A 25,439-nucleotide genomic window follows, 5' to 3' on the forward strand; every position below is an offset into this window, starting at 1 on the left:
ACAAGCCACGATGCTTTGCTAGGGACGGCTTGCACCTGTCACCCCTGGGCTTTCGGATATTGGCAAAGGCTCTTGCTACCCCATAGTGCCTTTTTTAGGCAAGGCTCAAAAGACAAACCCACCTCCATAGGTATCACAAGGGATAAGAAACTAAGAGTAATGCTACTCAACGCTAGAAATCTAAACCTCAAGATGCACGCACTCAAAACTCTCCTTAGCATGGAGAACATCGATATCTGTGCAGTAACAGAAACCTGGTTCAGGACTCCCGAGAGCACCCCAGCACTACCAGGTTATACCTCATACCATGCTTTTCGCCCCAAAACTTGGACCGAACCACAAAAGGAGGGGAGTATCGATATTCATCAAAGATACCCACACCTCCAGGTTGGTGGCAAAGCACGAAGCATCAGAGACTATCCATGTGCAACTAACAGTGGGTAAAACTGCCTTCCAGTTTATAGCCTGCTACAGACCACCCTCCCAAACCCAGGAACCCCACTCGGCCTTCCTGAGAACACTGGAAAATATGAAGGTCTCTCCGAACACCATTATATTGGGCGACTTCAACTACCCAAACTTAGATTGGGAGCATTACTCTAGCTCCAACACCCTTGCCCAAAGGTTCCTAGAATTCATAAACTCAAATGCTATGGAACAACTTGTTACCACTCCCACAAGTGGGAAAAACATACTGGACCTGATCATCACCAACATGGGGACTCTATGATCCAGACCAGAACTGTATCCCTCACTGGTAAGATCAGATAAATTGATCTCACTGGATATTCACATCCCGACCCCACCCCCTGCCCAGAAAACCACAGTGAAAAACTTCTCTAAAGCAAATTTCACACTCTTCAAAACCGAGGTGGAATCCTTCAAAGCCCCCGGGCCTGTGGAAAATACGGCCCAGACCGCAGAATCCTTTATAAATGCATTCTATGAACACCTTCAGGAATGCAAGGATCATGCAATCCCATATAAAACCAAGACCCAATCCTCCAAAGGCAGACGACCTGTCTGGTGGACCCCAGCCATAAACAAACTATACAATAGAAGGAGGAAGCTACTACATGATAGAGCAAAATCCCTAAAAGGGAAGGCATCTCTGATCAGTATTAGCAAAAAACTAACGGCACTCATAAAATCCTCAAAGGCCAGCTTCGAGAGAAAAATTGCACAGGACACTAAGGATAATCACAAGGCTTTCTTTAGTTATGTTAGGAACCTGGGTGGGAAATCCCAGATATGCTCAGAATTAGTCCAAAATGACAAAAAATACACTGATCCCACAGACATTGCCAACATCCTAGCTGACAGGGTTCAGTGCAAACCCCCCCCCACACCAAAAGGGCAAATATCTATCCCAGCAGAGTGCTGCCCCCCTGACATCTCAGATGCTCAGGTGGGAGCCGCCTCCAAAGCAAAAACACAGCACCAATGGGACCAGACGGTGTCCCAGGCTGCGTCCTACATGAACTCCAAGAAGAGCTAAACCCAAACATAAAACTACTGTTCAATCTCAGCCTTACTACAGGATATGTACCCAAAGAGTGGCGTACAGCAACAGTGGTCCCTCTCCACAAAGGTGGTGCCTCAACGGACCCTGGAAACTATCGCCCCATAAGCCTGACTAGCTTGGTCTGCAAAGCTATGGAAAGGATCATCATGGACCTCATAAATAAAGATATTGGGGACCTACAGACACTGGATCCTACCCAGTTTGGCTTTGTTAAGGGCAGATCCTGCCTCTTAAACCTGGTTGACTTCTTTGAAACAGTCACCAAGGCCATTGACGAAGGGAATGTGGTCCATACAGCCTATCTGGACCTCGCAAAAGCCTTCGATACAATACCCCACTCGGGCATTATAGATAAGCTCACCAGCTTAAATATAAACCCCTATGTCACTAGATGGGTTGCAAACTGGCTCAAGGACAGAACCCACATGGTTAGAATTGCTGGAGCCATGTCAGACTCCAAACCAGTTACAAGTGGCGCCCCACAAGGCTCAGTCCTGGGACCTCTCTTGTTTGGTATATATTTCTCGGAGGTACAGGCCAACACGGAAGGACTGTGGCTGACCAAGTTCGCAGATGACTGCAAACTGGGCCATAATCGACTCTCCAGCCGACACAAGCATCCTCCAAAAGGGCCTCACAGAAACAGACAACTGGGGCCAGAGCCATGGCCTCAAGCTAAACGCCCAAAAGTGTATAGTCATCCCGTTGGCAAAAACAAAGTGCTCACAAATTACCACATAGGTGGTAATCCATTAAGTACAGAAGAAGTAATTAGGGACCTGGGGACCCAAGTTGATAGCAATCTCTCATTTGACAACCACGTGGCCAAAGTGGTTAGAAAAACATTTTATATAGCCCACCTAATCATGAAGGGATTCACATCAGGATTAGGGGAGGTCATCGTGCCTCTTTATTATGGGCCTGATGAGGGATAATAGAGTACAATGCCCCTTTTGGGATGTACCTTACCAAACACCTGCAGCAACTGGAAAGACCCCAAAAGTACCTCACCAAGAGGATCAAAGGGCTCAAACAGATGCCATATGCTGCCCAGTTAAAGAAACTCCAGCTCTACTCAGTGGCATACCGCCTGCTCAGAGGTGACCTGTGCCTGACGATAAGGCCATGTCCAACCCGAATTAAGGGACATGCTGCACCTCAGAAAATCCAAATCCCATCGAGCTACATGCTCGAGAGACTTGAACCTCAGCACTGAAATAAATAGGACATGCTGGAGGGACAGATTCATAACCCAGAGGCTCCCTTCACTCTGGAATAAAATCCCAGTCCAGGTTAGGCAGAGTCCCTCTGACTCTCTTCAAGAGGAATCTTGATGAGTGGATGGGAGATCGTAGGTTTACCCCGGGTATCACTTCTGTGTCACTGTTAGACAGAGGCACAGTATACTAACCTTGAAAAAGGGCATAGCAAAATTAATTTAAAATGGGTGGCGAAAGCCAAACACACTCTGGCTAGGCTTATAAATACCCTAGGGCAGATAGCCTAGTATGAACCTATGAACGTATGAACAACCTTGAGGGGACTTGAACCCACAGACTTCTACACCTGCACTGTGCAAAGCACTTCAATTACAGGAGCAGCTACAGCAGCTGTGATACAAAGGCTTTTTGAAAATATACAGCAGTTGCGTCACACACGAAGATTTAAAGAGGAGTAAACAGTGATCCCTTAGGACACCACTGTTGGGGTCTTAGGCCATCATTCCACAGGCATAGTTGGCACTGTAACACTTTGCAAGGGGAACACCTCAAATGCTGTCAGCTGTATGCGATGTTGTACTTGCCAAATTGCTGCACAACAATGCTCAACTCATATGTGCTGCTGGTACCAACTTAGGCCAATGTACTTAGTGCAATAATATGGTTACACTTAGCTGGACATATGGAACATGGCAGCCTAGCTCTATACTATATAATGAACATTGCCAGTGCTTGGCAGCTGCACATGAGCATCGGCTATGCTCTTCGCAACCCAGCATGCACAGTACGATCAAAAAAGATAATGAAGTTTGAAGTCCTAGATGGCCAAGTGTGAGGTGTCTATTTTTTGACCAGATTAAATAGTGGAAACAAAGTAAAGGAAAGATGAAAATGGTAAGCAAGCAGAGGGTAGAAAAGGCTGTGAGCAACTAAGGAATAAGTAGGGTGGAGGGGGGACAGGTATAGTAAACAATCACTGCAATCAGTGCTTACAGCTCTGCGATGCATCTCCCCACCACTCATTTATAATGTGTACATTTTTTAAGCCTTTGTAAAAATATAATTTTTCTACAGGGAAGTATTGAGAGTTGACATTTATCCCCTAGGATGTCAGCAAAGGGGTAGTGTGGGCACATGCTATCGTGTGTGCATGGAAGCCTGTCTATTACAGTCTATGAACACAGCCAATTGTTATCTTTAAGGTAGTGTCCCCAAAGGGATACAATACATTTACAAAGTTTTTTTTTTTATTAAAATAAAGGCTGAAATATCAACAATAGGGAAGGAAAGGCATAACAGCACTTCAGTCATGATGCCAGCAAATAAACAAACAAGCAATCTAAACTTTATCAATCCCTTTTAAGGTGAACAAGGGATACAGTCCATTTGTTACATCAGTTTAATATAAAAGTCATAAAAGTCTTGCTCTGTGGAGTTGAGGGATGGCTGTCTTACTGCAGGAGCCAGATGACTGAGATACATACAGCAGCCCAGGCACTGAAAGAGTCAAGCAAGGAGAGACTAGAGAAGAGAGGCTTGGCCTGTTCATCTTTCCCAGGGAAGGACAGGGTTGCAAGTTCTCTAGGATCACGTAGGAAAGTGCGATTTCTCCCAGAGAGATGAGGGAAACTATTTCCCTTGTTTGAGGGAAGGGGGGTAGGGCTGCTTGCTTCAATGTCATTGCAGAAAAAAGATTACAAGCACCATCAGCCCACTGCACATCCCACTTCCACTCCACGGGCTGAGCAACTGCACAGAAAACATAATACATAAAAACCCTTATAGCACCCCAGATGGCTGTCTGAATTATGAACCATCCTGGTCAACCCTTGTCCTGGAGACAAGGAATGAATGGACTTGCTTGGCCAGGAGGAGCAAACTGAACAAAAAAAAAAAGTTTAATGCAGGCTATAAATCTTACTCTGAAGCATCAGCATTTGCCATGCTTCACTCACTAAGACCACATTCCAGGAAAACAAAAACAAACAGTAACTGCCTTCTATAGTGCATTTACATAGTGCTTTCAAAAGTTATCAAAAATGAACATCTCCTTGGAATTAATAAGAGATTCTAAAACAAGATCATGCAGAAGTTAAACTGCAACTAAACAGCCAAAATTACGTGGGGAAGACATACCTGTTCATATTTTTCCAGCTCTGTGTGGTATATCTGTCTAATCTGTGCCAATTTGTTCCTGTAGTCTGAATGCTCAATAGAATTATCTGGAGAGACACCACCAGATGCTGCAGCAGCTGCTGCAGCTGCAGCCGATCCACCTCCTTTCTCAGGACCCGCAACCCCTTCTGCTAGCAGCATGTTATCCAACCGCATAAGCTGGGGGTCTACTGGCTCCTCCTCCTGATTGCTACGGATACTCAAACCTGCCAAAAAGATGACAAAAATATAATCACCTCGCAAAACTCACTGTGCAATTTACAATCATTCCATAACAGCAAAGTTAGAAGTGAAATACATTACATGATATATCTATTGATTCATGCACTGCCAAGTCGGTTCATAAAAATAAAGAATTTAACTAGTTTCATATCACTTTTTACTTGAGCTCTACAGGTCTCCAATACTATTATAAGAGGAAACCACAGGCAGGACATGCTCTGTCATCCAACACAGAACTGTTGTTCAGGAAAAAGAAATAAGGACAGCAGAAAAGAGAAAAAAAAAACTACACAAGTAAGGTAAAGGATGATGAAATCAAAAGTATTGTGTTAAGATACCTTTCAACTGTATGTTCTTTATGGCTGCATCTCTGACAGCAGTCAGATGCCTTTCCATATGCTCCACACCCTCTGACAAAGCTAGACATCATATACAGCCAAATTCAGCACTGTACATTGACAGCACCCACACGTGACAGCAACTGGCTGAAGAGTAAATTAGAGGGCAAGGAAAGAGGTCAGTATGGAGGCACACATCAGTGCTTACACAATAAAAGCCAGTCCCTACAATGCGACAGCCACAGACTTTCAATGCAAAGCCATCGTAAACAAATGGCATCAATAAAACAGAGCTGTGGGAGGTTCAAGACACCTAAAGGTGAGAATGTATCATATAAGTTATACCTTCTGTCCAGTAAGACGCATCAAAGACAGACCAACAGAAATTATATGAAGGGGTAATAGCAGAAATTAACAACAAAAGCCTTCATGCACAGAAATAGGCAAACCGGGACTCTCTACTTACCTTTTTCCAGTTCTCCTCTTCTGTGAAGGAAACATGAAAATGCAGCAATGGAAAATGCAACAGCTTAAAAGATATTAGCAGGGACAAGTACATATGGCTCGATTACCACAGGTTCATATGTACTACGCTAATGGCCCTGGAGCCTTTACAAGCCTAACCCATGGAAGTGCCCTGGCATCGTGCTGCCCAACTTTAGTTCCCAGTGACTCTTATCAAGTAGAGCCACTGGAGTGATCCCCGGGGAGAATTTTCTATTTCCCATCCACTCATCAAGATATTTCTTGAAGAGGGCCAGTGAGGTGCTCTGCCTGACATGTATGGGAGGTTTATTCCAGAGCATGGGCAGTCTCTGGGTTATGAACCTGTCCCTCCAGCATGTTCTGTTGATGTGGTAAAGAGGTTAAGGTCTGTGGAGTGTGTGGTGTGGAAGGATTGGGATTTCTTTACATGTAGCATTTCTAACAGAGCTGGGTCAGACATGACTTTTTAAGTCAAGCAGATATCACCTCTTAGTAGACAATATGAGACAGATAACAGCTGGAGTTTTGAGTCTGTCCGTGTAGGACATAGGTTTAAGGCCTAGAATCCTCTTTGTGAGATACTTTTGTGGCCTTTCCAGCTGTTGCATGTATCTAGTGAGGTACATGCCAAATGGGGCATTATTTTCAATGATTGGCCTAATGAGGGAAGAGAAGAGAGATGATGACCTCTGTCTTCCTGGATTCTAAACCCTTGGTAATGAGATGTGCCACATAGGACTTTGACCACAGTGGCAATGTGATGGTCAAAGAGAGGTTGCTGTCAACCTATTTCCTCGGATCTCTTATAACACCCTTCAGTGTTCAGTGGGCTCCCATCGATGTGGTAATTAGTGGAAACTTGAGTTTTTCCCAAAGGGGATGACGACACATTTTTTTGCATTAAGCTTAAGGCCATGATTTTGACACCAGTCATTGGTCTCAAGGAGGCCTTTCTGTAGGATGTCTACATCACTTGGGGAGTTAATAATGGCTCCCAGCTTGCAGTCATCTGCAAACTTGGTCAGCCAGAGTCCCTTCATGTTGGCCTGGACTTCTGAGAAGTAGATGCCAAACAGGAGAGAACCCAGGACTGATCCCTGTGGAACTCCACTTGTGACTGGTCAGCAGTCTGACTTGGAGTCCGCTACTTTCACACTGTGGTTTCTATCTGTGAACCAATTTGCAACCCATCTAGTGATATAGGGGTTGATGCCTAGTTTGGTGAGATTATCAATAATTCCTGAGTGGGGAATGGTATCAAAGGCCTTGGCCAGATCAAGGTAGGCTGTATGAACTGCCTTGCCCTCATCCACAGCTCTGGTGACTTGACTCAAAGAAGTCAACCAGGTTGAGCAGGCATGATCTACCTTTCACAAAACCAAATTGAGTGGGATCTAGAGTTTGGAGATTCCCTATATCCTTGTTAATTAGGTCCATGATGATGCACTCCATATCCTTACATATCAGACTCATCAGGCTAATGGGGTGATAATTCCCAGGGTCTGTAGTCACTCCCTCTTTATAGAGACGGATGACTGTAGCAGTGCACAATTCGGTATGGACAAAGCCTGAGGTGAGGCTGTGACTGAACAGGGCACACAGATGTGGTGCCAGTTCACTTTGTAGTTCACGTATAAACACATCCAGGGATATTGTCTGGTCCCATGGAAGCTGTACTCTTGGCCGTGGACAATGCAGCTTTAACCTGTGCTGCAGTAATGCTGGGTGCCTGGCATTCCTCCAGTACTGTGATTGGTCCTTTGGGGAGGGATAACGCTGGCACTGAATCTGTCAGCCAGTATGTTTGCAATATCTGTTGGCTCAGTACAGGATGTACCATTGTGCAGTAACTCTGAGCAAACCTGGGTATTGCCATGGAGATTCTTGACATAACTATAGAAGGCTTTGTGGTCGTTTTCTGTCTGCCGCAATTCTACCTTCATAGCTGGCTTTAGAGGTTTTGATGAGGGATCAAAGTGTAAAGGAAAGAAAATGGCATGGCCCAAATAGGTTACATTTTTAACATTCACCAAGACATGAGTCTTGACTGGACTGGAGGAAGACAGACACGGGTTAATGACTACCAAGTACTTGTCTACAGAAATGGACAGAACTGTTGAATGTTTGTGCAAACTGTAGAACACTTCGTTTACATTAAGTGAACAACTTCTGATGAGCTCAACATCCTATATTGTGTAAAGGGGCAAGCAGACCAGAACTCAACAATGTCTACATACACAATGACCAAAACCAAAGCTTAAGATACAAACCTTCTGTTAAAGTTAGAAATCCTGCCAACATCCTCCCACAGACATCAGTTCAGTCAAAATACGAACACAAGAAAGCTGCTGGAAGAAATACAGAGGAAACCAACAGAGATGTTTGCAGGATAGAGGGAAGCAATACACCAGAGACTAGATGAGCCAGAGGCTTTCTGGCCCAAGACTAGAAGAAATTTTGTAAGGGAGAGGGGACAACATTATCCTGGTACTCAAGATCACATCAGAAGAAGGTGAACGGTTCATCCTGAACAGCAAGGACTTTAGGGATGAACTACTCACTGGATCTCAAAAACTACTCAAGATATCTCCATGGAATAGTTTGCCAGGATGAGTACTGCAGATGGACTTACACAGAGGCAGAGGAATGTAGGGACGGACGTTAAGTAAAATGTTAAATGCATTTAACAGGCAGAACACTTTGGGTTACTGTTTTCTACTACTATCAAGTAAACAAAAAGAAGTTATGTCGTACCATAATGTTCCATATGTATTGTTGATCCTCGTTCAGTCATTACGTATGGGTATCGGTTCCGACCTCGGAACCGAGCCGGCCATCTTCCAAGCTCGCTTCAGCTACAAACTCTCGAGCTAAAACTCTTACCCAGAATTCCCATCTCTGTTACTTCAGACTGATTTTGCAAGTCAAAAGAAGGTAGAGGCTACCTCTGGTCAAATGACCTAATAGAACCGAATGGTGAGATCCACTAGAAGCCACAGGAGGGGGAAGGAGGGAGGGTTGTAATGATTGAACAAGGATCAACAATAGAGATGGAACGTTATGTAAGACTTAACTTATTTGACATTGTTAATTCTCGTTCATTCCTTACGTATGGGACAGAGTCCCCAGTTACCTTTATTCCTGGGAGGCTCTCATGGAAGGACATTCCTGAGCACCATAGAACCAAAAGATGCTCTTCCCCTGGAGGCCAAATCCAATTTGTAATGACTGATGAAGGTATGACGGATAGCCCAAGTTGCAGCTGCACAAATGTCATGTAAAGAAGCTCTGGCATGGAAGGCTTGTAGAATGAGCCTTTAGGGTAGTATGTAATGGAATATTACGTTGTCTTTAAATGAAGGTCACACAGTCTTTCAACCATTTAGCCAATGTGACCTTAGCAACAGCACATCCTAATCTAGGTCCAGAATAGGCCAAAAATAACTGGTCTGATTTATGAGAGGTCTTAATCCAGTTCAAGTAGAAGCAAATTTGCCTGTGAATATCTAGGGTATGTAGGCAATACACTCCTTTATTTGGATAGTTGGGGAAGAAAAAGTACAGTTGTGCACCTACCATAAATGTAGATGTTAGAGTGTATTCACTGTTGCAGTCATTACAATTGGGTTATCCTGCTGGCAGGCTACCCTCAGTCGGCCTGAGTTCCAAAGTCTAGGTCCGGCGTCGGTTGCTGTCGCCTCCTCCCTGACGTCAGTGCGCCAGGGGTATAAAAGATGCAGCAGACACTATTTTCTTCAGTTTTTCTTGCCCCAGATGTCAGGTGCCCCTAAAATGGTAGGCTAAATAATGCCAATAATCATGCATACACAAAAAACAACTTTTCCTTCATCTACAAGCAAATACACCACATAGGTCCCAGCAGGGAAAAGGGGGATGGTGGGTGGGTAACCTGGACTGCAACAGTGAATACACTCGAACATCTACATTTATGGTAGGTACACAACTGTACTACGTGCATCGTGTTTCACTGTTGCAGTCATTACAATTGGGTTGAATCCCAAAGCTAAGGTTGGGAGGCTGATGCTAAATAGGATTAGGAGAGGTTATCAGGCCCTGCAGAACTGCAGTGGCAAAGCCTGCCCTGGATTTAGAGTAGAGAGGTAAGTGATAGTGCTTTGTAAAAGTATGCATTGAACTCCCAAGTTGCAGCCTCTAAGATGGCTTTGGTTGGTACTCCTCTGAGGAAGGCTGCTGAAGTGGCTGCTGCTCTGGTTGAATGTGGCCTAATGCCCTTAAGGCACTGATTTGCCATGCTGTGAATAGAAGAAACGAATGCAGTGGCCTATCCACTTTGAAATAGTCTGCTTTGAGATCGGCTTTCCTTGTGATCCTGCAGCATATGCCACTAGATGTTGTTAAGTCTTTCTGAAAGCTTTGGTTCTGTCCAAGTAGAAGCGTAGCTGCCTGTGAATGTCCAAAGAATGCACAAGTCTCTCACCCTTATTCTGTGGGTTTGGGTAAAAGGTAGGCAAATTAATTGTTTGGTTAAGGGCCACACTGGAGGTTTGTCCTCAGAGAAACCCTGTCAGGATGGAAAATGATAAAAGGTTCCACAGCCATGACTGCCTTTAACTCTGAGACTCGTCTTGCGGAGGTTATTGCTAGGAGCAGAGCTGTTTTCCAGGATAAGAATTTTATATCAGCTGCAGAGGCTGGCTCAAACGGAGGCAGTGTGAGTTTTTCCAAGACATAGTTGAGGTCCCATGCAGGTACTGGTGCTCTCCTTGGGGGTCTTATGTTTTTGGCCCCTCTGAGGTACTGCCTTAGTAATGGATGAGAAAAAACAGGTGGTTCTGTATTGTAATGAGCTGAAATGGCAGAGGCATGAATTTTAATTCATGAAAAGGAAAGGCCTTTATCCAGCATCTCAGTTAAGTATTGCAAAATATGAGGAATATTTGGAGCAATCGTGTCAATACCTTGTGCCTAGTTCCAAGCACAGAATCTCTTCCATTTTTCTGCACAAGATTTTCTGGTGCTAGGCCTCCTGGCCTCCAAAATAACATCCATCCCTGCTTTAGATAGAGGTGTGTCTTGAATGGCTACATTATCCGCCATGCTGCCAGGTTTAAGGTCCCGAGTTGGCTGTGCAGTATCTGACCGTCTTGTTGGGTCAATAAGTGAGGAATTTGAGGTAATGTCCAAGCTGGGCATTGAGACAGGCTCTTTAGGATTGGGTACCAGTGCTGGCGGGGCCAGTCTGGGGCAATCAGTATCATTTTTGGCTTCTCTTTGCTGACCTTGAGGAGTACCTTGGGGAGGAGAGGCAGAGGAGAAAAGGCATATACTGTTAGGTTTTTCCAACTGAAAGACAGAGCATCCACTTTCCATGCTAGCTTGTGATAAGTCCTTGTGCAGAATCTCTGTAGTTGACAGTTGTGAGGGGAGGCAAATAGGTCTATGTCTGGGCATCCCCATTTCCTTGTTATCATGCTGAAGACTTGTGGATCCAATTACCACTCGTGGGGATCCATTAGGTTTCTGCTTAGTTCGTCTGCCAGAGTATTTATCCTTCCTGGCAGGAATTGTGCTTCCAGATGTACTTGGTAAGTCAATGCTGTGTCCCACAAGTTCATGGCTAGTCTGCAGAGGGGGTAGGAATGTGTGCCCCCCTGCTTGTTTTTGTACCACATGACTGTAGTACTGTCCATCTTTATCAGTAGCTGTCCTGGATGAAGTAGATCCAGGAAGGCTGTCAGGGCATTTTGAACTGCTAGCATCTCTTTCTGATTGATATGTAGATGCATTTGATTTGCGGACCATGTGCCCTGAATACATCTTCCTGCCATATGGGCCCCCCAGGCATAATCTGATGCATCGGTTGTCAATGTCTGCCTGGCTGTGGGTAAGGTGAATGGCTGTCCCGTGTTGTGGTGACAGGCTTTTGCCCATCGAAACTCCTGTTGCAGGCAGGGAATGAGGGTAATCACCGTTTCCAGGCTGTGGCAATGTTGAGTCCAAACACTTTTTAGATACCATTGACGTTTCCTCATATGCAGTCTTACATATGGAATTAGCAGAATGCAGAATGCCATGAAGCCGAAAGCCTGCAGAATTTTTCTTGCAGATAACTGGGTCTTTGCTGCCAACATTTTGAAATAAGTAGTCAGTTGTCTGTGTTTGTCTGGCGTGAGATAAGCCATCTAGGCAGATGTATTTAAGCTTGCACTCAGGAATATCATCTCTTGAGAGGGTACGAGTTTTGATTTCTTTTCGTTTACTGTGTACCCTAGGCCTGTTAGTAATCCTTTTACAAACGCCAGATGCTGTAGTAGAATGTCCTTGTTCTCTGCTTGAATAAGGCAGTCATCCAAGTAAGGATATATCTGTATTCCTCTCTGTCAGCAAAATGCAATTACTGGTGCCAGGCATTTTGTGAAGACCCTGGGCGCAGTAGATAAGCCGAAGGGCAGTGCAGAGAATTGGTAGTGCATTGAGCCAGCTATAAATCGGAGGTATCTTCTGCATGATTTTCTGATTGGGACATGCAGGTATGCCTCTTTTAGGTCTAAAGTCACAAGCCAGGCCTTCTTGCCCAGCATGGGAAGAAGCTGCTGCAGAGTTAACGTTTTGAATTTTGGAATATCCAGGAATGTGTTTAGTATAGACAGGTCCAGTATTGGTCTCCAGGCTTTGTCCTTTCTGGGCACCAACAATAGCCTTGAGTAAAATCCCAGTCCCTGCTCTTGTTGTGGTACTTGCTGAATGGCTCTCATGTCCATGAGGGAGGAAACTTGTTTTTGTGCCTCTGCCCAATGATTGCGTGGCAGGTCTGGCATACCGTTTTGCCTTGGCAGGGTGTGAAAGTGGAACCTGCAGCCTTGTGATACGATATTTAAGACCCATTTGTCCTGGGTGATCATGTGCCAACTTTGTGCAATAAGTGCTAGTTTTCCCCCCAAAGGAGCTGCCAGAAGTTAAGTGTTTGGTACTGGCAGGGGAAAGTCATTGAGACAGTTTCCTGTATGGCTGCGATTTTTCCTCGCAAAATGTGATAAGTTAAGAGAAAAATATCTAATAACTTTTCTGTGAGAAAAGGTTGTTTTAGAATTTAGTATGACGAAAGTACAGTTGTGTACACTTATCATAAATGTATATGTTTGAGTGTATTCACTGTTGCAGTCATTACATTTGGGTAATCCGCTGGCAGGTTGCCCTCAGTCGGCCTGATTAACAAAGTCTTGGGTCCTGCATCGGTTGCTGTCCCTTCTTCCATGACGTCAGGTCGTCAGGGGTATAAAACATGCAGCCAACACCATTACATCAGTTTTTCTTGACCCAGATGTCAGGTGCCCCTCAAATGGGGAGCCAAATATTTAAGTAATTAAAAACACAAAAAATATACATCTCCAAACTAAAGCAAATACACCAAAAAGACTTTTAAGCATAGTAAAGGAAAGTATAAGTATAGAAAGAGAAAAAACAGGGGGTTGGAGGGAGGGTAACCAGGACTGCAACAGTGAATACACTCGAACATCTGCATTTATGGTAAGTGTACACAACTGTACTATGTTCTTCGTGTTTCACTGTTGCAGTCATTACATTTGGGTAGAAGCCCAAAGCTATGGTTGGGAGGATGGATTTATACAGCATTAGGAGCAGCTATAAGGCCCTGAAGGACAGCAGTGGTACAGCAGCTCTGGATTTAGAGAAGGTAAATGGTAATGTTTGGTGAACGTATGAACTGAGCTCCAGGTAGCAACTTCTAGAATGTCTCTGGTAGGAACCCCTCGGAGAAAGGCTGCAGAAGTAGATGCAGCCCTGGTGGAATGAGATCGGATCACCTTGGGGATAGGTTTACCATGGTGCATGTAGCAGAAACTAATACAATGCCTTATCCACTTGGAAATAGTCTGCTTTGAAATAGCCTTTCCCTCTGCCCATGCAGCAAATGCCACCAGTAGTTGATCAGATTTTCATAGAGATTTTGTTCTGTTTGAGGAAAATCTAAGCTGTGTACATCTAATGAATGCAGAATCCGCTCCCCCTTGTTCTGTGGATAGGGAAAGAAAGTTGGCAAATAGCCACAATGGATACCACCTTAGGCATGAAGGATGGATTGGGTCCTGAGAGACAACCTGTCCGCATGAAAAATAATGAAAGGCTCCACTGCCATAAGAGCCTGTAATTCGTAAAACCTTCTGGCTGAAGTGACTGCTAAAAGGAAAGCTGTTTTCCAAGAGAGAAATTTTAGGTCTGCAGTAGCAGCTGGCTCGAAAGGAGTAAGAGTAAGTTTTTCCAATACAAAGTTGAGGTCCCAGGCAGGGGTTGGAGTTTTCCTGGGTGGTCCTAAGTTTTTGGCCCCTCTAAGATGCTGCTTTAGCAGAGGATGTGAAAAGAGGGGAGGCTCTGTGTTGCAATGAGCTGAAATGGTCGAGGCATGGATTTTTATGGAAGAAAAGGACAGGCCCTAGTGAAGCATCTCAGTTAAGTATTGTATAATCTAAGGAATATTGGGCACTGCTGTGCTTATTCCTTGCGATTGATTCCAAGCACAAAAACTTTTCCATTTGTCGGCATAAGATTTTCTAGTACTAGGCCTTCTTGCCTCCAAAATGACATACATCACAGGTTTGCTGAGGGATGCTAAGGGTGAATTTAGGCGATTAGCCACGCTGCAAGATTCAACGTTTGGAGCTGAGTGTGCAGAATTTGGTTGTTCTGCTGAGACAGTAAGGTGTCTGAGGCAGGTGCCACGGTGGAGGGTGTGACACATTGCGCAGGAGTGGGTACCAGTGCTGGTGAGACCAGTGTGGAGCAATCAGAATAATTTTTGGTTTGTCCTGTTTGACTTTTAGTAGAACTTTGGAGAGCAGACTGGGAAAAGCATAGACTGATAGGTTTTTCCAAATGAATGATAGAGCATCGACTTTCCAGGCTTTTTTGTGATGAATTCTTGTGCAGAATGTGTCCAACTGATAGATCTTTTTGCCTCACCCCAGAACTATGTCTTGACTCCCCCATTTGCGTGTCAACATATTGAAAATCCGTGGTTCCAGTTTCCATTCATGTGGGTCCATGAGAATTCTGCTTAGTTCGTCTGCCAGAGTATTCAGCTTTCCTGGCAAGAATTGCGCTTGTAGCTGTATTTGATAGGTCAAGGCCATGTTCCACAATGCCATGGCTAGTCTGCAAAGGGGGTAGGAGTGTGTACCCCCCCTGCTTATGTACCACATAACTGTGGTGTTGTCTGTCCATCATTAATTGCCCTGGAGGAAGGTAGTCCTTGAAGGCTGTCAGTGCATTTTGTACAGCTAGCATCTCTTTTTGATTGATATGAAGGTGCATTTGATTTAGGCTCTATTTGCCCTGAATGCACATCCCTGCCAGATGAGCCCCCCCAAGCATAGTCTGATGAGTCTGTAGTTAGGGTTTGGGCGGCAGGGGGTGGAGTGAATGGCAGTCACTTGTTTTAGTGGCAAGACTCTGCCCACCATAGGAACTCTAGTTGCAGGCAAGGTATGATAGGAATCATGGTTTCCAGGCTGTGACAGTGTTAACTCCATAAACTTTTTAAGTACCACTGAAGTTTCCTCATATGCAGTCTTGCATATGGAATTAGAAGAATGCAGGAGGCCATGAACATCAAGGCTTGCAGAATTTTTCTTGCAGATAGCAGGGTTTTTGTGGCCACCTATTTGAAGCAAGTTACCAAATGAATTTGCTTTTCTGGCATATGGTAAGCCATCTGGGCAGTTGTATTCAAGCTTGCACCCCGGAATGTAATTTTTTGAGAGGGTATCAGCTGTGATTTATTTTTGATTATTGTGTACCCTAGACAAGTTAGAACCCTTTTTACAAACGCCAATTATTTTAAAAGAATGTCCCCGTTTTCTGCCTGAATTAGACAATCGTCCAGATATGGATATATTTGAATATTTCTTTGTCTGCAAAATGCAATTACTGGAGCCGAGCACTTTGTGAAGACCCTGGGTGCAATAGATAACCCAAAGGGCAGTGCAGAGAAATGGTAATGCAAGTAGCCTGCTTTGAAGCGGAGGTATCTTCTGCAAGATTCCCCGATTGGGATATGCAGGTAAGCCTCTTAAGTCTAGAATTACCAACCAGGCATCTTTGCCTAGCACAGGAAGTAACTGTTGAAAAGTCAGCATCTTGAATTCTAGGATGTCCAGAATGTGTTTAGAGTAGATAAGACCAGAATTGGATGCCATGATTTGTCTTTTCTGGGTACCAGGAAAAGACTTTAATAGAAACCTTATTCCTTTTCCTCTTCTGGGACTGGTTGAATAGCCCCCATGTTTATGAGGGACAGTACTTGCTTCTGGGCCTCTACCCACGGATTTGGGGGCAGGGTCTGGCCATCCGTTTGGGATTGGCAACGTGTGGAAATGAAATCTGTATCCCTGGGATACTATATTTAAAACCCATTTGTGCTGGGTTATAAGTTGCCAGTTTCTTGCATGAAGTGCCAGTTTTCCCCCCAAAGGGGCGGCAAAAAGGTGAGTGTTTGGTTAAGTGTAAAGGGAAGTCATTGAGACTGCTTACCAATCTACCCTATCATTTGGGTAGAATCCCAAAGCTATGGTTGGGAGGCTGGTGCCTTGTTGTTTTCAGATTTGGAGGAGGCACCCCATTGTTTTGTTCTGAAAGTCCCTTGTGACTGAAACCTGGAACCTTTGGAATCTCTGGGTTTGACTTGAGTTGCTCTCGAAGGAACTGGAAAGGACAAGTTCTTAGTAGGCCAGTGCCTACTAAATCTTGGAGGTTGCACTTGTAAGAAATCTTTTACAGTTTGCATAGATTTAGCTTTATCTTCCATCTTTTTTTTAAATTTCTTCAGCCTTATTATCAAAGAGACAGTCCTGTTGCAAAGGAGCATCCCACAATTTTGCATTAACATGATCAGGCAGAGTTTGCTCTGAGCCAAGCATGCCTTCTTAGCACAGACCCAGTTACAGCAGCCCTGCAAGAGGCCTCCAAAGAATCAAAAACCACATTGAAAAGTATGCTTTCCAACTTGTTCAGCTGAATGCAATAATCCAGTCAGAAATTATCATTTTCAGTTTAAGCAGTCCCATGATATGTTGTTGAAATTTAAGCATATGAAATTGACAGTTTAAAGCCCTGATTGACAAAGTTGGAGAAGTGTAAACCTTCTTACCCCATCTATCCAGCGCCCTGGAATCTCTATCAGAAGGGTAGGATTTTTAGCAGTAGAGGCCTTAATGCCCTTGGGACCCAGAGAAATGGTTTAAGGATCTGCAATAGGATTTTTGAAAAGGAATTTGTGGGAGTCAGGAACCCTGTAGTATCTGTCTGGCTTACAAGAAGCCAGAGGCAGACAATCAGGAGCCATACTAGATTCTGAAAAAACATCAACAATGTCTAGAACAGTAGGTATAGCCAAAGGCATATGCTGAGGAAGAAGAAAATCCCTAAGTCTCTTTTTAGATTCAGAGAAATCCTGACTTTCCCAGTGGAAATGTCCCCTTAAGGTATGTAAAGTTTCCCCAAAAGAAAAATCCTCAGGGGGAGAAGCAGAAGGAATGGAATCTTCTGCTTCAAAGTCCTCATAGGTTTGTATGGACAAATCATGTTCATTAGAAGAGTCAGAAGAAATAGAATCCTGTTCAGAAGATTTATAATCAATGTCTTGCCTAAGCCTCTTAGGAGGGGGGGGGGTGGCTACCCCTGATCAGAGTAATTAAGTCTTCAGCCATCTTGATCATCTGTTTTTTAGGCATAGGGGCCTGCACACATGGCCCAAGCATCTTTTTTTTAAGACATAGATTTTGATTTTGGCCTTAGTTTTGAAGATGGCGTTGGTCTAATATACAAATCTGTAGGCCTGAAAAAAACACCATCAGAAGCCGGTGCCTGCACAGCGGCTCCGGACCCATCCAAAGTAGAGACATCTGCGGGTTCCATAATAGAAGCATCTCGCTGCATACCAGACTCCAAATGGGTCTCAGCAGAGGCCTGCGAATCAGAAGTAGCGGGTATCAGGGGCTGCAAAAGAACCTCACTGAGTACAGAACAGTTGTGCACACTAACCATAAAATGTAGATGTTTCACTGTTGCAGTCATTACATTTGGGGTAATCTGCTGGCAGGTTGCCCTCAAGTCGGCCTGAATTCCAAAGTCTTGGGTCCTGCGTCGGTTGCGGTCTTCTCTTCCATGACGTCAGGTATATAAAACATGCAGCCAACGCCATTTTCTCTAGTTTTTCTTGCCCCCAAAATTTATATATATATATATATATATATATATATATATATATATATATATATATATATATATATATATACACATACATGCATAAATATAAATAAATTTTACCTTCACCTACAAGCAAATATACCACATAGGTTGTAGAAGATAGTGAAAGAAAGATAAACTTCAGAATGACAGGGGGATGGAGGGAGGGTAACCTGGACTGCAACAGTGAATACACTCGAACATCTACATTTATGGCAAGTGTACACAACTGTACTACATTCTTCATGTTTCACTGTTGCAGTCATTACATTTGGGTAGAATCTCAAAGCTATGGTTGGGAGGCTGGAGCTAAACAGCATTAGGTGCGGCTATAAGGCCCTGCAGCACTGCAGTGGCAAAGCCTGCCCTGGACTTGAGTACAGAGGCAAATGGTAATGCTTTGTAAAGGTGTGAACAGAACTCCAAGTAGCAGCCTCTAGAATGTCTTTGGTTGGTACTCCTCTGAGAAAGGCTGCTGAAGCAGCTGCACCTCTAGTGGAATGTGACTTAATGCCCTTGGGCACAGGTTTACCATTGTGTAAGCAGCAGAAACGGATGCAGTGGCTTATCCACTTTGAAATTGTTTGCTTTGAAACAGCCTTTCCTTCTGATCCTGCAGCAGATGACACTAGCAATTGCTCAGTTTTTCTTAGAGCTTTAGTCCTGCTCAAGTAGAATCTTGGCAGTCTGTGAACGTCCAAGAAATGCAGAATTCTCTCCCCTTCGTTCTGCGGATTTGGATAAAAAAGTTGGCAGATGAATTATTTGGTTAAGAGCAACACTGGAAACGACCTTTGGCATAAAAGTAGGATTTGTCCTCAGAGACACCCTGTCGGGGTAAAATATGCTAAAAGGCTCTACAGCCATGAGGGCCTGTAGCTCTGAAACTCTTCTTGCTGAAGTAATTGCTAGTAGCAGAGATGTCTTCCATGATAAGAACTTTATACAAGTGGTAGCAGCTGGTTCAAATGGAGGCAGGGTTAGCTTTTCCAACACATAATTGAGGTCCCATGCAGGTAATGGTGATCTTCTAGGAGGCCTTAAATTTTTGGCTCCTCTACGATACTGCTTTATTAAAGGATGAGAAAAGATTGGTGGCTCTGTATTGTAATGAGCTGAAATGGCAGAGGCATGGATTTTGACTGATGAGAAAGATAGGCCTTTGTCAAGCATCTCAGTTAAGTATTGTAATATCTGAGGAATATGTGGTTCTGCTGCATCAGTTCCTTGTGCTTGATTACAAGCACAGAATCTCTTCCATTTGTCAGCATAAGATTTTCTAGTACTAGGCCTTCTGGCTTCCAAAATGACATCCATCACAGCTTTACTGAGAGGTGTCGTTTCTATGATTACAGGATTAGCCATGCTGCCAGGTTCAGAGTCTGTAGCTGACTGTGCAGGATAGGATTGTTTTGCTGGGACAGTAGTTGTGGTTTCTGAGGCAAGGCCCAAGCTGGGTATTGAGACAAGTTCCTTAGGATTGTGTACCAGAATTGGTGGGTCCAGTCTGGGGCAATTAATATCATCTTTGGCTTCTCTTGCCCGAGGAGGAAAGGCGTAAATGGATAGGTTTTTCCAAATGAAGGATAGGGGATCGACTTTCTATGCTTGTCTGTGATAAGTCCTTGTGCAGAATCTTTTCAGTTGATAATTTTGAGGGGAGGCAAATAGATCTATGTCTGGGCTCCCCCATATCTCTCTTATCATGCTGAAGACTTGTGGATTTAGTTTCCACTCGTGAGGATCCATAAGGTTTCTGCTTAAATCATCTGCCAGAGTGTTTTGTCCTCCTGGCAGGAATTGAGCTTGAAGATATATTTGGTAGGTCAAAGCTGTGTTCCACAGTGCCATGGCTAATCTGCAAAGGGGGTATATGAGTGTGTGCCCCCTTGCTTGTTTATATACCACATGACTGTGGTGTTGTCAGTCTATCAGTAGTTGCCCTGGATGAAGTAAGTCCTTGAAGGCTGTTAGGGCATTTTGAACAGCTAGCATCTCTTTCTGGTTGATATGTAGATGCATTTGATTTGGTGCCCATATGCCCTGAATGCATCTTCCTGCCATGTGGGGCCCCCAGGCATAATCTGATGAGTCTGTTAATGTTTGGCTGGCAGGGGGTAGAATGAAGGGCCGTCCCATGTTTTGGTGACAGGCCTTTGCTCACCATAGAAACTCCTGTTGCAGGCAGGGAATGAGAGGAATCATTGTTTCCAGACTGTGTGAATATTGACTCCATAAACATTTTAGGTACCATTGAAGTTTCCTCATATGCAGTCTTGCATATGGAATTAGTAGGATGCAGGATGCCATGAAGCCCAGAGCCTGCATAATTTGTCTTGCAGAAGACTGGGTTTTTGTTGCCATCAGTTGGAAGCAAGTAGTAAGTTGCCTTTGTCTGTCGTGAGGTAAGCCATCTGGGCAGTTGTATTCAAGCTTGCACCCAGGAATGTTTTCTTTTGAGAGGGTACCAGTTGTGATTTCTTTTCGTTTATTGTATACCCTAGGCATGTTAGAAGCCTTTTCACAAACGTCAGGTGTCGTAGAAGAGTGTCCTTGTTCTCTGCTTGAATGAGACAGTCATCCAAGTAAGGATATATTTGAATACTTCTTTGTCTGCAAAAGGCAATTACTGGTGCCAGGCACTTTGTAAAGACCCTGGGCGCAGTAGATAAGCCAAAGGGCAGTGCAGAGAATTGGTAATGCATTAAGCCAGCCTTGAATCTGAGGTATCTTCTGCACGACTGTCTTATTGGGACATGCAGGTGTGCCTCTTTTAGGTCTAAAGTCACCAGCCAAGCATTCTTACCCAGCATGGGCAGAAGCTGCTGCAAAGTGAGCATTCTGAATTTTGGAATGTCCAGGTATGTGTTCAAAAATCGATAAATCCAGTATTGGCTGCCAGGCCTTGTCCTTTCTGGGTACCAGGAAAGTACAGTTGTATACACTTACCAAAAATGTAGATGTTCAAGTGTATTCACTGCTGCAGTCATTACATTTGGGTTATCCTGCTGGCAGGTTGCCCTCAGGTCGGCCTGAATTCCAAAGTCTTGGGTCCTGCGTCAGTTGCTGTCGCCTGTTCCCTGACGTCAGATCGTCAGGGGTATAAAAGATGCAGCAGACGCCATTTTATTCAGTGTTTCTTGCCCCAGATGTCAGATGCCCCCAAAAGAATAGGCTAAAATTATGTAAATAAAACATACACGTACCAAAATAAGCTTTCCCTTCATCAATAAGCAAATACACCACCTAGGTTGCATAGATTAGAGAAGTGAAGTTAAGTTCCAGCAAAGATAAGGGGGATGGCGGGTGGGTAACCTGGACTGCAACAGTGAATACACTCGAACATCTACATTTATGATAAGTGTACACAAAGTACAGTTTTGTACCTACCATAAATGTAGATGTTTGAGTGTTCACACTGCTGCAGTCATTACACTTGGGTTATCCTGCCGTCAGGCGGTCCCCGCAGTCGGCCAGAGTTCCAAAGTCTTGGTCCGGCGTCGGCTGCTGTCGCTTCTTCCCTGACGTCAGTGCGCCAGGGGCATACAAGATGCATCAGACACCTTTTTCTTCAGTTTTTCTTACCCCAGATGTCAGGTGCCCAGTCATTACACTTGGGTAAAATCCCAAAGCTAAGGTTGGGTGGCTGGTCTATAAAGAGTTAGGATTGGCTATTAGGCCCTGCAGAACTGCAGTGGCAAATCCTGCTCTGGATTTAGAGTAAAGAGGCAAGTGGTACTGCTTGGTAAAGGTGTGCACTGAACTCCAAGTTGCAGCCTCCAAAATTTCCTTGGTAGGTACTCCTCTGAGAATGGCTGTTGAAGTGGCTGTTGTCCTGGTGGAATGTGGCCTACTGTTATTAGGGACGGATTTTCCATGCTGTGTGTAGCAGTAACGAACACAGTGTCCTATTCATTTGGAGATAGTCTCATTTGAGATAGCCTTGCCCTCTGATCCTGCAGCATATGCTACAAACAGTTGCTCAGTTTTCCTGAAAGCTTTTATTTTGTCCAAGTAGCAGCGTAGCTGCCTGTGTATGCCCAAAGAGTGCAGAAGTTTCTCCCCTTTATTCTGGGGGTTTGGATAAAAAGTTGGCAAATGGATTGTTTGGTTAAGAGCCACACAAGATACCACCTTTGGCATAAAGGTAGGGTTTGTCCTTAGAGAAACCCTGTCCTGATGAAAAATTATAAAAGGTTCCACTGCCACTAATGCCTGTAGCTGAGACTTTTCGTGCTGAAGTTACTGCCAGGAGCACAGCTGTTTTCCATGATAAAAATTTTAGATCGGCTGCACTGGCTGGCTCAAAAGGTGGCAGGGTCAGTTTTTCCAAAATGAAATTGAGGTCCCAAGTTGGCATTGGTGTTCTCTGGGGCAGTCTTATGTTTTTAGCCCCTCTGAGGTACTGCTTTAGCAAGGGATGAGACAATAAAGGAGGATCCGTGTTGTAATGTGCTGAAATGGCAGAGGCATGGATCTTAATTGATGAGAAGGATAGGCTTTTGTCCAGCATCTCAGTTAAGTATTGCCAAATCTGAGGAATGTTTTGGACAAGAGGGTCAAGGCTTTGAGCCTGGTTCCAGGCACAGAATCTCTTCCATTTTTCTGAGTAAGCTTTCCTGGTGCTAGGTCTCCTGGCCTCCAAAATGACATCCATAACAGCTTTAGAGTGAGGTGTTGCCTGTTTGACTAATGAATCTGCCATGCAGCCAGGTTTAGGGTTTTGAGCGGACCGTGCAGGATCTGTTTTGTTGAGTCAGAAGGTGTAGAATTTGAGGCAAAATCCATGGTGGGCCTTGAGTTAAGTTCTTTAAGATTGGGTACCAGTGCTGGCGTGGCCAGTCTGGAGCAATCAGGATCATCTGTGGTTTTTCTTGTCTGGCTTTTAGGAGTACCTTTGAAAGGAGAGGCAGTGGTGGGAAGGCATAAACTTTTAGGTTTTTCCAGCTGAACGAGAGAGCATCCACTTTCCATGCTTGTGTGTGATAAGCCCTTGTGCAGAATTTTTGTAGTTGGCAATTCAGTGGGGAGGCAAAAAGATCTATGTCTGGGCATCCCCAGTTTTGCGTTACCATGCTGAATATGTGTGTATTCAATTTCCAATCGTGAGGGTCCATGATATTTCTGCTTAGATAGTCTGCCAGAGTATTTTTCTTTCCTGGCAGGAATTGTGCTTGCAGATGAACTTGATACGTTACAGCTGTGTTCCACAAGGTCATGGCTTGCCTGCATAGGGGATAAGAATGAGTTCCCCCTTGCTTTTTATGTACCACATTACTGTGGTGTTGTCTTGTCTTTAATAATAATTGTCCTGGATGCAGAAGGTCCTTGAAAGCTGTTAGGGCATTTTGAACAGCCAACATCTCTTCGACTGATGTGAAGATGCATTTGGTCTGAGGTCCACTTGCCCTGAATGCACTTTTCCTGCCATGTGTGCTCCCCAGGCGTAATCCGAAGCATCTGTTAGAGTCTGCCTGGCTGTGGGTAGAGTAAAAGGCTGACCCTTGTTTAGGTGACATGCCTGAGCCCACCATCGAAACTCCTGTTGTAGGCAGGGAATCATTGGTATTACTGCTTCTAAACTGTGAGAGTGTTGACTCCAAACACTTTTTAGGTACCACTGTAATTTCCTCATATGCAGTCTGGCATATGATACTAGTAGTATGCAGGATGCCATGAATCCCAGGGCCTGCAGAATTTTTCTTGCAGGGAGATGGGACTTTTTTTGCCAGTAACTGAAAATATTGAGTTAGTTGAACTTGTTTGTCTGGTGTGAGATAAGCCATCTGGGCCGTTGTATTTAAGCTGGCACCCAGTGTGAGGGCACTAGTTTTGACTTCTTTTCATTTACTGTGTACCCTAGAGAAATTAGCAACCTTTTTACAAACGCCAGATACTTTATAAGAATGTCCTTTGTCTCTGCTTGAATGAGGCAGTCATTCAGTTATGGATATATTTGAATTCCTTTTTGTCTGCAAAATAAAATAACTGGTGCCAGGCACTTTGTAAAGACCCTGGGCGCAGTAGATAAGCCCAAAGGGCAGTGCAGAGAATTGGTAGTGCATTGTACCAGCTTTGAATCTGAGGTATCTTCTGCAAATTTGTCTGATAGGGACATGCAGGTATGCCTCTGAGGTCCAGATTAACAAGCCAAGCCTTCTTGGCCAGCATGGGTAGAAGCTGCTGTGTCAACATTTTGAAATTCGGAATATCCAGGTAAGCATTTAGAGTTGAAAGGTCTAGTATGGGCCTCCAGGCCTTGTCCTTTCTGGGGACCAGGAAGAGTCTTGAGTAAAATCCTTGTCCTTGTTCCTGTTCTGGTACTTTTTGAATAGCTCTCAAGTCCATGAGGGCTGAAATTTGTTTTTGCGCCTCTGCCCATTGATTTTGTGGCAGGTCTGGCATTCCTTTTAGCCTTGGTAAAGTGTGAAAGTGGAACCTGTAACCTTGAGACACAATAGTCAGAACCCATTTGTCTTGGGTGATTGTTTGCCAGTTTTGAGAAAAAAGTGCTAGTTTTCCCCCTAAGGGGGCTGCCAAAAGGGAAGTGCTTGGCGTACGAAGGGGGAAGTCATTGGGACTGTTTCCTGTAAGGTTGAGACTTGTCCTCACCTCCTTTTGGGGTTGAGGTGCTCTACTGTCATTGTCTGTTAGAGCCTTGGGGTTGAAATCTGCCTCTTGGGCATCTGTATCTGCCTCTCTGTGGCCTGTCTGATACTGGAAATGACCAATTCTTTGTTGGCCAATTTCTGCTAAATCGAGTTGGCTGTACCTGTAAGAAATCCTTGACGGTTTGTATAGATTTAGCTTTATCCTCCATTTTCTTTAACACCTCTTCTGCCTTAACACCAAACAAGGTATCATGCTGTAAAGGAGCATCCAATAATTTTGCTTTAACATGATCAGGTAAACTCTGTTCTTTTAACCAAGCATGTCTTCGAATCACAGAACCTGTAACTGCGGCTCTACAATAGGCCTCTAAAGAATCAAAACCACATTGCAGAGTAGGTTTGCCCACCTGTTCAACTACATGCAATAAATACTGCATTTCTTTAGTCAGGAGCTTCTGAGCTTGCAAGCATTTTCCGTTTTAACTGAACCATTAAATATTGTTGGTACTTAAGCATGTGAAACTGGAAATTTAAAGCCCTAACTGCTAAAGTTGCAGAAGGGTAAACGTTTTTCCCCCATCTATCCAAAGCTCTGGAATCTCTTGTCAGAGGGTACTGGATT

The 25,439-nt window shown here is 44.2% G+C and overlaps 1 protein-coding gene across 2 annotated transcripts in view; it reads right to left on the minus strand.

Annotated features, from left to right (window-relative positions):
• PBX2 (PBX homeobox 2) overlaps positions 1-25,439 on the minus strand; it is a 1,189,058-nt gene that overhangs the window by 702,465 nt on the left and 461,154 nt on the right. For both annotated transcript variants that reach the window (XM_044083193.1, XM_044083191.1), the window contains exon 3: positions 4,882-5,126. In XM_044083193.1, coding sequence (XP_043939128.1) covers positions 4,882-5,126 — 245 coding nt within the window. The remainder of the gene's footprint in view (positions 1-4,881; positions 5,127-25,439) is intronic.

The sequence above is a fragment of the Protopterus annectens genome, chromosome 9.part0, assembly GCF_019279795.1.
Source record: "Protopterus annectens isolate FY-2018-M chromosome 9.part0, PAN1.0, whole genome shotgun sequence".
In the NCBI taxonomy this organism is placed as follows: Eukaryota; Metazoa; Chordata; order Ceratodontiformes; family Protopteridae; genus Protopterus; species Protopterus annectens.